General features: G+C 47.2%; 7 protein-coding genes across 7 annotated transcripts; 5 read left to right on the top strand and 2 right to left on the bottom strand.

Moving 5' to 3' along the window:
* Positions 1-1,554: 1,554 nt before the first annotated feature.
* EI90DRAFT_3238888 (uncharacterized protein) lies at positions 1,555-4,071 on the top strand (the record flags this gene model as incomplete). Its single annotated transcript, XM_039066526.1, has 8 exons — positions 1,555-1,948; positions 2,054-2,241; positions 2,771-2,787; positions 2,844-2,913; positions 2,938-3,009; positions 3,031-3,240; positions 3,262-3,986; positions 4,027-4,071. The coding sequence occupies exons 1-8, from the start codon at positions 1,626-1,628 to the stop codon at positions 4,069-4,071; spliced, it is 1,650 nt and encodes a 549-aa protein (XP_038912027.1). The 5' UTR covers positions 1,555-1,625.
* Positions 4,072-4,976: 905 nt separating this feature from the next.
* On the top strand, positions 4,977-5,459 carry EI90DRAFT_2828058 (uncharacterized protein; the record flags this gene model as incomplete). Its single annotated transcript, XM_039053595.1, has 1 exon — positions 4,977-5,459. A coding segment is annotated over one exon (483 nt), but the record flags the coding sequence as incomplete, so codon positions are not given.
* Positions 5,460-10,189: 4,730 nt separating this feature from the next.
* Positions 10,190-10,654, top strand: EI90DRAFT_2873771 (uncharacterized protein; the record flags this gene model as incomplete). Its single annotated transcript, XM_039053866.1, has 1 exon — positions 10,190-10,654. A coding segment is annotated over one exon (465 nt), but the record flags the coding sequence as incomplete, so codon positions are not given.
* A 114-nt stretch (positions 10,655-10,768) lies between these two features.
* Positions 10,769-11,452, top strand: EI90DRAFT_2933238 (uncharacterized protein; the record flags this gene model as incomplete). Its single annotated transcript, XM_039055093.1, has 1 exon — positions 10,769-11,452. A coding segment is annotated over one exon (684 nt), but the record flags the coding sequence as incomplete, so codon positions are not given.
* A 190-nt stretch (positions 11,453-11,642) lies between these two features.
* Positions 11,643-12,426, top strand: EI90DRAFT_3073852 (uncharacterized protein). The gene is made up of 2 exons (XM_039061465.1): positions 11,643-11,969; positions 12,033-12,426. The coding sequence occupies exons 1-2, from the start codon at positions 11,705-11,707 to the stop codon at positions 12,383-12,385; spliced, it is 618 nt and encodes a 205-aa protein (XP_038912023.1). The 5' UTR covers positions 11,643-11,704; the 3' UTR covers positions 12,386-12,426.
* A 1,037-nt stretch (positions 12,427-13,463) lies between these two features.
* Positions 13,464-13,826, bottom strand: EI90DRAFT_2933015 (uncharacterized protein; the record flags this gene model as incomplete). The annotated part of the gene is made up of 1 exon (XM_039055088.1): positions 13,464-13,826. A coding segment is annotated over one exon (363 nt), but the record flags the coding sequence as incomplete, so codon positions are not given.
* Positions 13,827-13,850: 24 nt separating this feature from the next.
* EI90DRAFT_2933135 (uncharacterized protein) lies at positions 13,851-14,147 on the bottom strand (the record flags this gene model as incomplete). Its single annotated transcript, XM_039055092.1, has 1 exon — positions 13,851-14,147. A coding segment is annotated over one exon (297 nt), but the record flags the coding sequence as incomplete, so codon positions are not given.
* Between the last annotated feature and the right edge of the window lie 1,023 nt (positions 14,148-15,170).

Here is a 15,170-nt window from a genome sequence, read left to right as displayed (position 1 = left end):
GATCGCCAGGGACAAGTTTGTTTACCTCGTGAGCGAGGTTCATAAGGCCAGATAAGAAGTCCGAGATCGATTCGTAGTTGCTGACTTTTGCCTCACAGTACCTAGTTCTCGCATAATATTCAGCGGAGGCACCAGTCTGCTGGTAGGCACCTTTCAAGGCTCTGAATAGTGTTGCGGCAGGACTTTCGGAGTGGCGAAAAACGTTGTCTTGGACTGAATCGCTGAGAGATAGCCATAATCTTCGGCGAGTATTCCTTTCTCCTTCAACCCATTCCGCGTGTTCGGGTATTGTCTTATCAGATGGTTCAATCAGGCTTCCATCTAGGTAGCCCCAGGTGTGTCCCATAGCAAATCGGAGGTTGATAGACCACCTATTCCAATCGTCGCGTCCCTTCAGCTTAGCGATAGCAAGGACAGCCTTATCGATGGTCGAGTCTTTCAGAGTCATGGTACGTTCTTCGGGTCTGATCCAGAACGAGCAGGTAACGGCGATTCAGAACGAGACAGCTCCTTTCTGAGCAATAGTTCAACGGTGCCGGGCGACTTTTTAAAGCGGTGGAGTAAAACTGGGCTGATAACCTGTGATGACTGCGCAGCGCGATACCTCAATTAGTTAGGTATGAGTAGTGATGGACGGACTTGCCTGCGCAGCGCGATACCTCAATTAGTGAGGTATCAGCTGCTAGCGCAAGTCCGGTCCTTATATACATCTTGTAATGACTTTACGCCACTGAGGTGAAACATAAATGGTAAACAACAAGTTGAAAACAAAAGCGCAAAGCGCAAAAACAAAGAGTCCAAGAGGTTGCCGCCGTTTGTGCCTCAAAGCGCCCCTCCCCTTCCCAAAGCGTGAATGTCCGGCCCGGGTGACTCCCTTGACCACCAGTGGCGTTGGGCTGCAACTTCTAACATATGAGTGGCTGGATAAAAAACTCAACAATATTTGTGGTGAATATGCGAAACGGAATGGCACCCTAGCATCAGCCATTAGACGGGGCCCAATGGGGTTGCCAGGGCTTTGTGCTACACTCCAATACTTCACCAACAACAAATTTGCTTCTGAAGAAATTCTGGAGATCCGAATCAATAACCTGATTGAGGAAGCAAAAAAAATGTATGTCACCATCACCGTTAAATTCAAATCCCCCCAAAGTGCTGCTTAACATAATTCCAATAGAATCCCTCTAGAGTCCCATCCTGCATCAACAAGGCCCTCCCCAAGGAGACAGGATAATACTGTACTCACTCAGCGCATGTTGCCTTCACCGCAACCTGGTACCAAACACCTCCCATTTCTCCTGGACTCTGATGAGGACAGCGACTCACCTCCCCAAATAATTGACAACAAGCATCCATGCCAAGGAATCAGAATTGACGTTCCTGAAGGGAGAAGCCCATTTCTTGAGTGGCCATGGAAAGAACAAGCGGAGTTAGCAATGGCTTGGGACATCCACACTAAAAATGGTATTCTTACCTTGCATGCTCCCACTTGTCTACAGTTGACACTGCGGGTTAATGAGCCATGCCGAGAATGCCAACTCCTCCAAAACAATCAAAGACTTTGCTGTATTCAGGACCGGATCCACAGAGGCATCCCCGAGACCACCCCATATAAGTACCTTGGGATGTCTGGATTAATCGAAATTCTCAGGCGGAAAGACCGTCAAATTGACAGTCTCAAACTTCAACGTCTTAACACCAATCGGAAACTGGATTTGCTCATGACTTCAAACCTGGACTACAAAAGATTCGTCATGGCTGTGGGCAAGTGCAATGTACCCCGCTTGAATCAACTTGTGCGGTCCGCGCTACGAAAGAAGCATGGGATTAATGGAATCATTCAACTTATTGGGAGAGCCGCACTTGGAACTTACAGCCCGAGGCACACAGAACAAGAACACCTTATGAGTGTTGTGCTCTACTGGTTAGGGGGCGCACGCGTTGCAGAGTTTGCACATGCAGCACTCAGCATGCCAGGGATAGCAACAACCTGACGACACTGCACAACCTCAATCCGCGCTTCTCCTGCCTTCCCAACCCTTGATGAAATGAGATCAAACATCGCAACAGCGTTTCAAATTGATGCCCCTTCCAATAATCAAGTTGTCGGCCTTGTTTGTATGATAGATGAGATTAAGGTGGAAGAGGTGTTGGACTGGTGCCTGCACACCAACAGTGTGATTGGCCTTTGTCGAGAGCATTCAGGGTGTAATGCACATGCAATCAATAACATCGATGATTGTCAGGGCCCGGCCTTGGACTCGGAGGCTCCCTGACCTCAACCCCCATCTGGCCTGTCCTCACACTATGTGGGGTATGAGATGTATAGTAAGAGGAAAGATAATATATACACTTGCCTATGTGGGGCATGAGATGAGAAGAAGGGTAAAGGTCTCATCTCCCCGCATGGTTGCTATATAAAGGAATGGGTCACATGCCCACAACTATACAGCTCCTAGAGTTGTGTAGTGTGACCCGGAGGGAACATCCAGGTGGCAGTGCCCAGTAAGCGTGGGAACGTTCTGGGCGAGTTGCTTGCCCAGAACTGTGGCTGTGACCCATGGGAACATTCTGGGCGAGCTGCTCGCTCAGAAAGTTCCCACGCTATCCCGTGCGCGCATGTGTACACAACACAGAAAGGCAACAACAAGGCAACAATGAAGGAATGGAAGGAAGGGATTGGTTGGGGAGTCTGGGGCACCCTAGGGCAGGGTGCTGAACCCTGACAATGATGCGCATACACTGTTTGATGACTTGGCAAACAGAAAAGTGCATTTCGGCATGGAGGTACGTCTAGGACAAAGGGGTGTGAACCATAGCACCAGCTAAATCATAGACGATAGGCTACAGTTGCCGCAATTGGAGCTCTCACCGGGAATCATCGCCAATACATCGCACGGCCATTTCTAATCAGTGCAACATGCAAAAATGAGAAAGCCGACAAACATGCTGATCTCCTCCACCTAGCATGCAGTGCCTGCAACCAAATGCATAAGGAGACCAAGGGGAGTGTATATTGCCTTGCCTCAGATGGCGAATCAAGGCGAGGAAAGGCACTTGTAGCCTTAACGGAGCACACACCACTATCTCCAACATCCCGCTTATATGCTTACCTGGGTGGACTACCGCTGCTAAACCTACTGGTTGGAGAGGACGAGTTAACATCTGACAAAGACTACAAGCATGTTATGAAAAGACTTCGACACACTCACCTGAGGCCCAGCGGTGTTTCAGTCGGTGGTGTTCAGATTACACCCTCAGTCCTGCGGTCCCACCTAGAAGGCAACAAATACCCCTCAAGCCAAATCAACAACCTGATGAATGCCACAGATAAACAAGATGTCACTACAATGTTTAACCTAATGCTACTTATCTGGAAGTTACCACCACCACTCACCACGGACAATCCCATATACTATGAAACTCGTGTCGCCCTCAATCAACACTCAAAGCTTGTCAAATATCTAATCTTACCCTACATAAATGTTGACATGAGCCTTCATGATCAACTTAAGTCTCTTAGTGCCGCGGCACACCTGGCATACATATTCTTTACTGATCATAATGCACACTCGGCTTACCTCCCATCACCCCTTTACCGTGATATCCAAATCATGGTCAAGAACGCGTTCTTTTGCGTGGCAAAGATGAAGCGTGACAATCCCAATGGCGAGTTCTTCTTGATCCTGCTGGGCATGGATAGGCTGGAATGGATTTTTGGCCTTATCAGATCTCAAAATGGGAGCGATGTTAACGTTAGCACTTACACTTTATTGGGCCGAACTTCAGGGGCCGTCGAATGCCACTCAATCCTCTCCCAACACCCAGAATGGGACCGGGGCCCTCGTCGGCTAAGGCTCCAGGGTTTAAGCACCACAACAGGGATAGAGCAAAAAATCGATCACCTCAATCCGGCATTGTGGAAGGGAGACGTGCGAGTCTCTGGCGTACAACTGATGTCTGCATGGAGTTCCGGCCGGCATGAGGTGGAAAATGATCCAGAACTCATGGCATTCAGTCCTGCAGAAAAGTTCGGCAAGCTTGAGTCGACCCCGGGTGCCGATCTGCTAAACCCCTTTGGGATGGAAGTATGTGAAGATGGTGAAAATGAAGAAACGTACGATGAAACTCCCCAGCAACCCAACCCAGATTCCACCATTCCCATTGTACCCGACTCGCTGGAACTTGAGGAACTCGTTGACAACGAGGATGCGCGGAAAAATGGGCTCGAAAGTACAATTGATGTGGGGAATGGGAAGCATGTACACAAGGCAAAGGTTCTGCATGAATTCACAAGGTTCACAAGAACATCAAACTCGACTGACCGATTGAGACGTGTCGCCAATATTTCCCGCTTTGCCCAAATCCCCGCCACGCCACATCATCACATTGGTGATGGTTCTATAACGGAGACCGAATGCATCTTGATCCAAGATCCAGTAGCCATGCTTCTGAGATGCGAGGGAATCCCATTTCTGGGTGTTGCCCAAGTTAGTTCCATCAAAGTTGATAAGAGTTCCCAAAGTGCAGTATCAAAAGACTTACTCAACGAAGAAACAGTCACCATCGGTCTTCAAATCCTCTGCTTGAAGTCGCAAAACATAATTCTGTCAAATGGGAAGGATGGTGATTGGGTCTGGCAGCATGGACGAGATGCAAGCATCGTGGTTCCCGGAAAGTTCATCCAGCAAATCAATCCTGATGTTGTTACTGTCGAAGAAGAGAGCGCCGTGATCGGAGCAGGAATCAGAAGAGAAGGTGGCTTGAGGAAGGCTGTAGGATATGGGTTTCGAAGTGATGAGCTGCGAGAGTTAGCAGCAGTGATGTTTGGGGCACTCTCGCTGGATGATCGACGTAAGATAGTTGAGATCAAACAGTCGGATAAGTTCCCTTACCAGGTTAACGGTGAGCTAGTTGGCTGCAGGTTACAACTGTCACACGAAACCCATTGGGCAATTCTCTCATCAGGCAGAGTGTGTTTTGCATGTGAACTTGAGGGGGATGACAGAGATGTGGTAACAACGAATATTTCTTGTGAACGTTGTCATGCGATCTTTGAAACAGCCCCAAAATTACTTGCACACATCGCAGCTCACATATTACATGACCCAACTATTAGCCGAGAGGACGAGCCATGCGGGCTCTGTCTATCACCAGCACCTTCATGTCGGATTGGCCTGAAGAAATATAAAGCGTCTTTTACGCTTGATTATACTAATTCAATGTGTCAGAGGCTGGTTAAGTTTTCTTACGCCACTGCTTCCCAACCTTCACCTACAAACCTGTGTGCTAATGTTCCCATAAAGTGTCCACAGTGCCCCAAAGGATCCAACACGGTATGGAAGTACAACATTGCTTTTCATTATGCGAAAAACCACTCCCCTTCTGTTCCACCTAGCGAATTTGACATCTCAGATTTCGAGCTGGAAGGTCTCAAGATGGTCTGGAACAATCGCCATACTGCGAATTGAGGGGAAACTAGACGATGGAAACACTTAGCGGCGAAACTCAACATTTCTGAAGCACATAGTTCCCATCTCTGCCTTCGGTATGTCCCAATCCTTCTTTATTTATTTATCACTTCAGATGTAATATTAATTATTAATCTACATCCAGGGACACAGACCTGGAAACACCACCCGAAGTCAATGCGGACTCATCCACTGGACCACTGGAACAAGATATCGACGATGACCTCGATACCAGCACCCCCGAACATATTCCCACCTCTCCTAGCCCCCATCCACCCTCCCCAGCCTCAGCTTTGCCAACCACCTATTCCAGTGGCCGTCCAATGTGCCACGCTCCCAAACGTCCTACTGGCATTCATATGTGTTGTACCATGAAAGTTACCGCAAGTGAAATTAACGACAGTACTAATGTTGTTAGGTGTAATGGGATGGGCTGTGAGACGGTTTGGGTATATGCCTTTTACCATACCTTAATACTGTTGTTGTTTTCTGACAGACAAATTAGTTCCATAGGTCATGTCAGGGTCTAGGGTCCTACATCCCCCCGAACTGGACATGCGGTGCCCATCAAGAATCCCGCAACAGCAAACGAGCAAGGAAACAAGGCTAACTATTGGCATAGTGGAGGTTTTCAATTTATTTTCAATGATAATATACATTTGAATCGAAAATTTTGACATGCGCAAAATAGGTTTAGTCCCTCCGACCAGAGACTATCATACTAACATGGGGTTCGGCATTTCCCGAATGACCCCCCCTTGGTTCTTGACTCTCGCGAACTCATGTAATTAAAGGAAGAAAATTCGATTTTTATATAACTGGCAGCTACTCAGACTCGCTCCATGGACTAGTGTTGCCATGTGGTTGTTCTTCCATGTCTATAATAGATCCATCCCTCTCCTCATACATATGATCCCTTTTGAGTTCTTGCCTATAGAGGTTGATGGAATATGAGTCGGTAGTTAGGTTAGTGAGTGTTGGCAACATACGCTACAGACCAAAACATGGCACAGCAAATACGCTTCCATCGTCTTGTCTTTTTTGATGAAAACTCGGCAATGTCGAACAGATGATGTTCATGTATTTCTGCAAAGCGTTCGGCAGAAAATTCAACCTTGGGATTAATAACACTCTCAAGCGCACAGTGAATCTAAACAAAGTGCATATTAGCAAACTGGTGTTATGAGTAAATGGATGAAGTACCGCTGATAGGGCAAGGGCAATAAGCTCGTGATGTTCATCGAGGTTCTTGAAATCATCAAGACAAGTCTCCCCCAACCGATGAGAAATAAACTGCTGTTTGAAGGTGAAGAACACCTTCAGCACAGTCAAAATGATCGGGTTTTTGAATGGACCATCTTTCTGTATGTAAAAAGTCAGTTAGCCATATTGACATTGGTGCAAAATCATACTAAGCAGTGATTTCGCCAGATGTACCTGGACTTCTCCATTAGGTCTGTGACACTTTCGATGCGCTCTGAGTCATCCATCGCTGAAAAGTTATAGTATTCATTAACAGCTTGAACAGCAGCATTCCGGAATCTATTTCGGAAGTTGGACACAATTTTCATAAGCTGTATGAGGGGTTGAGACAGAGGATATTTACGACTTTATATACAACTAATTCAACATACTGTAGTAATCATCAGGGGCTCAACCATGAACCGGTCACTTCGCAGGTTCAGATTTTGGGCAGATCTTGCAAGAGCTTCTTGTGCAAAGTGTTGGTGAATTGATGCATCTTCACTACATGCTTGTCAGGGGACGACTCCCGGGTCCCCATGACCCTCCCCTATGGTCCACAGCCCTGAGGTGTAACCAGCCCTATCCAGGGCACAACCTACTGTGGGTAAGAAGATGTATAAGATAAAGAAGTAGTAGGTACACTTGCCTACTGTGGGTAAGAAGATGAGAAGGAAGCTAACTTCTCATCTTCCCACAGTGGGCACCATATCAGGAAAACTCCCGGGGATACCCGGAAGTCACATGAAGGAGTAGGAACCGGGTCCGGAGCATGCGGCGTGCGGAGCGTGCACGCATGCGGGAAGCGCGGCGGGTGGAAGCGGGTCCGGACGCGGGTCCGGGTCCGGGCTAGTCAGGGTGTGTGCCCTGACAGTGCTCCATTCAGGCTATTCTCCCCAAGAGACCAGGGATTTGACGCAACAAGCTGAAGGAAAACTGGGCGTGAATAATTGAGGACGGAAAAAACTTGAGGGTTATCATGCTGGCGCCAGAATTCAAGTGTGGCATCTCTTGCACTTGGCTCGCCATTGGCCTTCTGCTTTGCCTTCTTGGAGCTTGCCTTGGGTGCAAGATTAACAGCACCATGAAGCGTGACAGATGCTGTGCTGGAGGCCACAGGAGATGAGCTATGCGTCCTTGATGACGGATTTGGTGTTTGAGTTTGGGGAGGCATGGGGCTTGATGAGAAATCGTACTATTAGTGAGATGATAATAAGTATCAAGAAGCAAGTGAACCCGCAAGAGTGGCTAGCCTGTTTTGAAGCGTCATCATCTAAGCCAGGTGACTGTCGCGATATTGGATGGGGAGAGGATAAGGGCTGAGAGGAACGTGTTCCCTTCAGCGGAACAAGACCCAAGGAGGGCCCTCTGCTAAGACTAGCTTCATCCCAAGAAGTGGGGAGATGACGGACCCGACTGGTGTGGTGGCTGGTCCGTCCACTGGAGATCTGGGTTTTGTTGAGCTTGAGTGCCTTACATTTCACCTCCATCTGTTCGGCTAAGGCTGTAATTTCAGCCTGCAACTTGTTTGCTTCTAAAGCCGCTTGAGTGCAACCAAACTAAGTAGGAAAGTAACCAGCAACACTTACCATCATCATTTGGTTCAGTCATTTCTCCACTATCATTCAACTCACTGCCATTGGAGAAATGCAAGACTGAGGAGTGAGAGCCCTTCTCAACATTCCTCCTACCAGCATTGTCGTTACTGTCACTGCCGTTGTCACTGCTGTCATTCTCGTATTCGGGTCGGTCAGCTGTGGTGTAGGTCATGTTGACAGACTTCATCTTGTCCCTCGTTGGGTTTGTAACTGATGCCGGAACTGGCAAGATTTCATGTGTTAAAAATTTTTCATGGTGAGTGGCAACGAACAAGGCCCACCTTTCTTGCTTTTCCGGCTGCCTTGAGAAAGGCGTCGCTTTTTGGAGAGTTCAACTTCAGCCAGATGGGTGGCAATAGCCACTGTTGGGCGACGAGCACGCTTTCCAAGAACAGGAGGAACCGACTCTGCCGAGGATGTGTGAGTAGGTGTGTTACAATTGGGATTGCGGTGTTGTGAGAGCATTGTCAAGCAGGAGGGGTGTTGAACTAGTAGTGGAAGAGTAGAAGATGGTGGAAGGGAAAAAATGGGGTGTGGCGAAGTGAAAAAAAAAACGGGGGTGTTACTGAATCTGCCTCGCCACTGAAATTAGTATCCGCTTATCCCCGAAAAAAAAAAGTGCTCATCTGGCCTTTGCCTCCCAGGCCTGACGTCTGAGCCAACTGCCACACCTTCCGGACTGCTCCATACCTTAGTCTCGGTTCCACAGGTCCCACAAGGGGCAAGTGATGCCATGCTCCAGCTCTGACGCCACCCAATCAAAATCGGAGTGGGTGTGTGAATTTTGTGGTAACAGTCGAGCTTTCCGGTCACATAAAGCACTTCAAGCTCACATTTCAGCCTCTCCGGAGTGCCTAAAACAAAGACTGAATAGATTGACTTACAATCACATAGCCCCTACTCCTTCCTCCCAAGATACCCCGCTGGCCACTTCACAAACACCCTCATCCAGCTTCCAACCATCATTTGACTCTCACAAACAGAATGAGGTCGGCCCCACTGTATACCTTGCTAGCAATCTTGACAATCGCACCGACGACAATTTCCTGAACAATGTTGATGAAAGACAAGATGATGGGCAAGACTCCCATGCCAGTGACGATTCCCGCAATACTCACAGTGAGATGTCAGACTCATCCAACCTAGACATGAGTTCAGACACTGAGCTGGAACACCAGCCGCAATTCCATGGGCTTAGTGCATGGCAAGGCACAGCATTGTCGTTCAGTGTGTTCCGGAGATGTGAAGGGCCAAGGGCAGTGCCAGCGAGAGCAGAGCAGAGAGCAACGTCAGTATGGTCTATTTGGGAGCAGACAGGGGACACCGAAAAACCATACAGCCCATGGAAATCAAAAGCAGAATGGGACTTAGTTCAATGGCTCTGCAAGTGCGAGCTGTCTCAAGCTGAAACAAATTTCTCCAGTTGGAATTTGTGAGTTCACCAATTATCGAGGAAGGCAATTGAGAAACTAACATTGAAATCCCAGATTCACCACCTTGATCTGTCCTTCTCCTCAGCAAGGGAGATGTACACGATAATCTGAGTGTCGCTACCTCAGGGGCCACCTTTCCAGCATGCAACGGTTGTGCTAAAGGATGCCCCAGATGAGCAGCATGAGCTCTATTTCCGCGACATCATTGCATGCTCAGCATTTCTGTTCAGTAATCCTGACTATAAGGAGGTTATTGATTATGAGCCGGAGGAGATTTTTGTGACTGACAGAAATGGGACACCCACAAGAAATTGAGTCTACGCTGAGCTAAGCTCCGGTAGGATCTGGAATGAGGAGCAGGTTAGTAGGTAGATCAAGTATAGTCTGGAAAATATTCCTCATTTCATAACAGTTCAAACTCTCTGAGCAGGGGCTCAGCAATTCCACAATCCTTGCGATAATGCTTGGCTCTGACAAGACTCACCTAACCAACTTCTCTGGCAACAAGAAGATGCATCCTGTGTACCTTTCTCTGGGAAATATTCAGAAATCGGTCCGGAACAAACCTAACAAGCATGCATGGATTCTCTTGGCCAATCTCCCAATTAGCAAATTTGCGGCAACACATTTCGACAATAGCCACTTAGCTGATGAGATGAAGGGAATGCCTGGTCTCCTTCAGAAGATATTGTATCATGAATGTCTTCGCATTGTCCTGAAGCCACTTCATGAGCATTATCGGACAGGCTGCATAATCAGACCAGTGCCCCTGCTTGATGCGCATGGAATGACCCGCACTTGCATCCTAATTCTAATGGCTTGGATTGTGGATCTTGAAGAAGTCCTTGATCTCCTTGGTCTTTGTCGAAACAGCTGTCCAAAGTGCACTGCTCAGTACAAAGACCTTGGTGGAAACTGGACATGCGAATGTCGAACTGGGGATTCAATCATATGTGCCCTCCGAGAGCTGCGAAAAAGGTTCCCTGAAGCGACAACGTGGCAATTTGCGAACAAGGCACAAGACATGGGACTGATAGGTGTCGAAAACCTTTGCTGGGAGGGTCTTCCAGTGGATATTTGCCACGTTGTCTGCCTTGACCTGCTGCATGGCCTTCACAAATACATAAGTGACCATCCAAAGACATGGATCGAAAATTCGATTGGAAAAGACTCACTTGATGCTCGATTCATTGCACAACCGTACCGGAAGGGACAACGTACATTTCACCAGGGGATATCAAAGATATCCCAGTGGTCAGGCCGTGAAAATCGGGATCTTCAGCGCCATCTAGGCGTCATCATCGCAGGAGCATATGAGAAGGGGAAGGAAAGTGTAAATCCAAGAATTGTGAAAGCGACGCGTGCGCTGCTTGATTTCTCTTACAAAGCCCAATTCCCTGCACATTCCGATGTTACTTTGGGGTCAATGATTCAAGATCTGAAAACATACTATTCCACTTCGAAGGTTTTCCTGGACAACGGCGCTCATTGCAATATAAAGGGTGTACTAATTCCTCACTTCCACATACCAAAACACCATAATCTTCGCCATTTCGCTCAAGATATTCGTGATCATGGCACTATGGATAATGGATCGTCAGAAATCACAGAATCGTTGCATATCCCAACATGCAAAGTGACCTATCAATCAACAAATAAGAAGGCTCACACGATACAAATTCTCGATCAGCTTCAACGCGTGGATTCGCTCTTTATCCAAGCTTCCATTCTTGAAGCAATGGGATGCGGTGCTCCTGAGCAAGATGACTTCGACAGGGCAGAAGATTGTTGCGATGGCCAAGCAGCGACATCCGGTGGCAGAGATGTCCCTTTAACCGGCAGCATGACCCCGAGGTCACTTGCTGGTCACATGCCTACTGTCTCTAAGCGGCCTCAGTCCATCGGGTTGCTGGTCTCCTCTGCTGCTATAAAATTCTCCTCACCGGATCTTATATCAGCAATGATACGGTACTTTGTTTATAATGGGAACTCGGGCCTTCGAAATCACCCAAATCGAGATTATTACTCCTCAGCTGCTTTACCACGCCATCTCCAAAGCATCGATATTTGGCACACATTCAAGATACAACTCCCCCAGCCCAATGCTTTCTATCCTCCTGCACAAACTCGGATCCAATGCACCCCCCCAACAGCACAGCAAGGTGGTATCTATTCAACCGTCCTCATCGACATGGATCAAGAATTGCTGGTCTCAGATATACGACGTAAGTACAATGCCAACGGGTTAATTTAGAGCTCATTTTCCGCTGACCCCGGCTCCATACTAGGTTACCGAGTTGGGGAAATCCGATTTGTGTTCACCCTCTCCGAGTCTCAAGACCGCAATGGCTGTGAGCGTTTCAATTTAGGCCCTTTGTTCGCTTATGTCCACTGGTTCAGTCCGATCTCTAAACCCAGTGTAAGTAGCCGCTTCCGCACGGTAAAAAAGGAGGTATATCGTGACATACCAGATGGTGGGATTGTTCCCCTCTCCAACATTGTGGTACCATGCCCTTTAGCACCAGTTCTTCCTGGGCGTCTCCAGAAAGGTAGCATACGCTCCGCGACCTGCATGGAGACAGAGTTGGAGTTCTATATTAATCCTTTTGCAAGTCACATTGATTATGAACTGTATGCGTAACTTCTTGATTCCATATGCAATAGCTATATACAATGGTAATGATGGAGAGCACCGGGAGACACTGGAGCAGCTCATGAGAGTGCAGGGAGCACCAAGAGCGCAAGCGAATTCTTGGAGTCTCCGGAGTCAAACCGAGTTTCCTGATGTACGGTGCGATAGTACTGATCATAAGAGGGAAATTGGGTACGGAGAGTGACACAGGCTGGAAAGCCGGATTGATAACAATCACCCCAAAAGAGGTGACAAAGTAGGTGATCACAAAGACAATTCTCAGTCAAACTGTTCACAGAAAAGCCATGATTTTGGGCATCCACAATTAGTGGATGAGAATATGCCAATATGGTGGAAGTTAAAAACGTTTGAGACCAAAGAGCTGAGGATAAAGTGATAAGAGAATAGAAAGAAAGTGGTGATGGACACCCACTGCATTCGACTGCAAAGGAGTCCATAATGGATGACAGACATTGGATTGCATGCATACACAGAGAGGATTGAAATAGAATCAAAGCAGAATGGGAGGACCCTAAGTTATGAAGCCATTGGCAATAATAGAGGACCCCATCATATTTTCCATTCAGTTTGGCACCAAGAAATTTACAAAACCCCCTACAGAGTAGCAGGAATTTCCTTTTTTCCCTCAGTTCTCATGCATATAGCTTGAGACAGAGGTCAGTAATACTTCCTTTCATTTATCATCCCTTTTACTCCGTAACTTACATGATATGTATCCTTTAGCTAGTGCTTATACCGCGCATCAAGAACCAAGTGATAGGGTTTCCCATCACCAAGAGTTTGTCTCTGCTGCTAAAGTAAATAAGCTGGATGGATAGATGCACAGGACTCAGTCTTGAGTAAGAGATCTAAATGTTATTCTTTTACCTCGATGTGCGGGACTGTAAATACAGTCAGAACTCGCATACAAGAAACACTCCTGAGTGCGGACGTAATCATTTCACCTGTATGAATGCCAAAACATCTGTGTTGTTCCAAATCCTCAAATTTCGCAGAACAAACTGGACAACTGAAATTCTGCACCCAACAATAAGCAGCTGTTCCTCCAGATCCACTATCCAGGCCATCAGAATGGTGACACACAGTCGGAGTTTGCCATCAGGTGATTGCACAATCTCTGATCTACCCTCAGCGGTGCAGGTACTCGTTTCATGCACTTATGGAATAGATGATGAGAAAGAATCCCAGGCATGGATTCCCGTTCTGACTTGTTTCCAGTGAAGTGAGTCTTGGAAAACTTAGAAATAGGTATTTTCGCAAGGAGTAACCACACGTGGGCACTTTGCCATTTCTGAACATTCTTGGAGATATTCCCCAGCGATATATACACAGCATGCATCTTTTGGTTGCCAGTAAAGTTTGTTAGGTGTGTCCGGTCTGATGCCAGGATTATGCCAAGGATTGTGGTTCCCTTGTCAAGTGATAACTGATCAGGTATGTTGCTAATGTGTGCTTACTCGATTGAAGGATGCTTACTCACCTGTTGGAGGTGCCATTCCTCTGTGGTTGTCATTTCCGTGTATACCCTTGTTCCATGTTGATCATATACACGAGAAGGAGCATATGCCATAGAGCCATCGAAATCCGGATTCTGGAATAAGAAGTGGGCACATTCCACCGGGTTGCGCCAATATAAGGTTTGTGGTTCATCTGGAGCCTCATCCAGGGTGACTATTTCTGACGTCCAAGATGGAGGTCCTGGCATTTCTTTGACCTGCTCATACATCGCTGAAGCATTGCGCCAGCTTGGAGGGTCAGGATGTTTGTTGACCTGAATCCAAAGTTTTGTGCTAATAGTTTATAGAAGACATGCTCACATACCCATTGCAGTTTTAGAAAGCAATTTATGGGTTGGGTTGTCAACATACAGTAATTGTCCTGGGCTGAAATTGCAGGCAGAAAGAGGAGACCCTTGCTCCTACTGGAACACAGGGGACTTTTGTCTGGGGGGACTCATCAGCCCTTTTTGCCTAGTATCTATACTTGCACAGTACAGGTCTGTGCACCTGGAAAGCATCCCACATCTGAAATCCTATTAATCTTTGTTGATCTTGGGTGGAAATCAGATTTTACCATAGTTATAGTTAAATTATGATAAAATATGCAACAGAAAGCTACAATGCTGTAGAATTTAATGGAAGTATTTATTTCCATCAAAGGCAAGTAGTTTTTCCATTATTTTAAGAGGGGGCCTAGGGTTCCAGGGTTTGACAAATCCCTAGGGCAGGATCCCTAGCCCTAACCTGGGTCATCCTGCCCTAGGGTCAAAAAATTCCTAGGGACCAGGTTCAGCTTGCCCTAGCGCTAGGGCATCAAGCAGTAGGGCACTCTAGCAAGTTTTACTTTGGCTTGTGCATTTTTGTACCCCCTGGAGGAACAGAGTATGCATCACTGGTTGGGTCACAAAAATATTGTGACACAAGTTGTCACTGCATTTTCTGTTCCCCCTGGAGGAACAGAGTATGCATCACCGGTTTGGGTCACAAACATTGTGACACAAGTTGTCACAGATGCACTTCTGTTCCCCTTGGAGGAACAGAGTATGCATCACCGTTTGTGTCACAAAATCATTGTGACAGAACTTTGTCACACATTTCTGTTCCCCCTGGAGAGGGGGTGTGAAAAATTCAGCGCATTGTGTATTTTATACAACTAGCACTAATATCACTTGTCTCACTTCCACATCCCCTGCCCCCCACATTCCTCCATGGCATTGTTACGACATTCATTGCTCCACCTTTACTCCAACCTCTGCAGCTCCTCTTGCGCCACT

This window comes from Cantharellus anzutake (genome assembly GCF_015039405.1).
Source record: "Cantharellus anzutake strain C23 chromosome Unknown EI90scaffold_55, whole genome shotgun sequence".
NCBI lineage: Eukaryota > Fungi > Basidiomycota > Agaricomycetes > Cantharellales > Hydnaceae > Cantharellus > Cantharellus anzutake.
The sequence above is the reverse complement of the archived record's forward strand: the minus strand, read 5'-3'. Positions and strand labels throughout refer to the sequence as shown.

What these genes read in the sequence shown, in the direction of transcription:
- EI90DRAFT_3073852 (XM_039061465.1), top strand. Translation starts at nt 11,705, where the DNA reads ATGATACGGTACTTTGTTTATAATGGGAACTCGGGCCTTCGAAATCAC. An exon ending in GCTGGTCTCAGATATACGAC is followed by an intron (nt 11,970 to 12,032) that starts GTAAGTACAATG and finishes GCTCCATACTAG; the next exon opens with GTTACCGAGTTGGGGAAATC.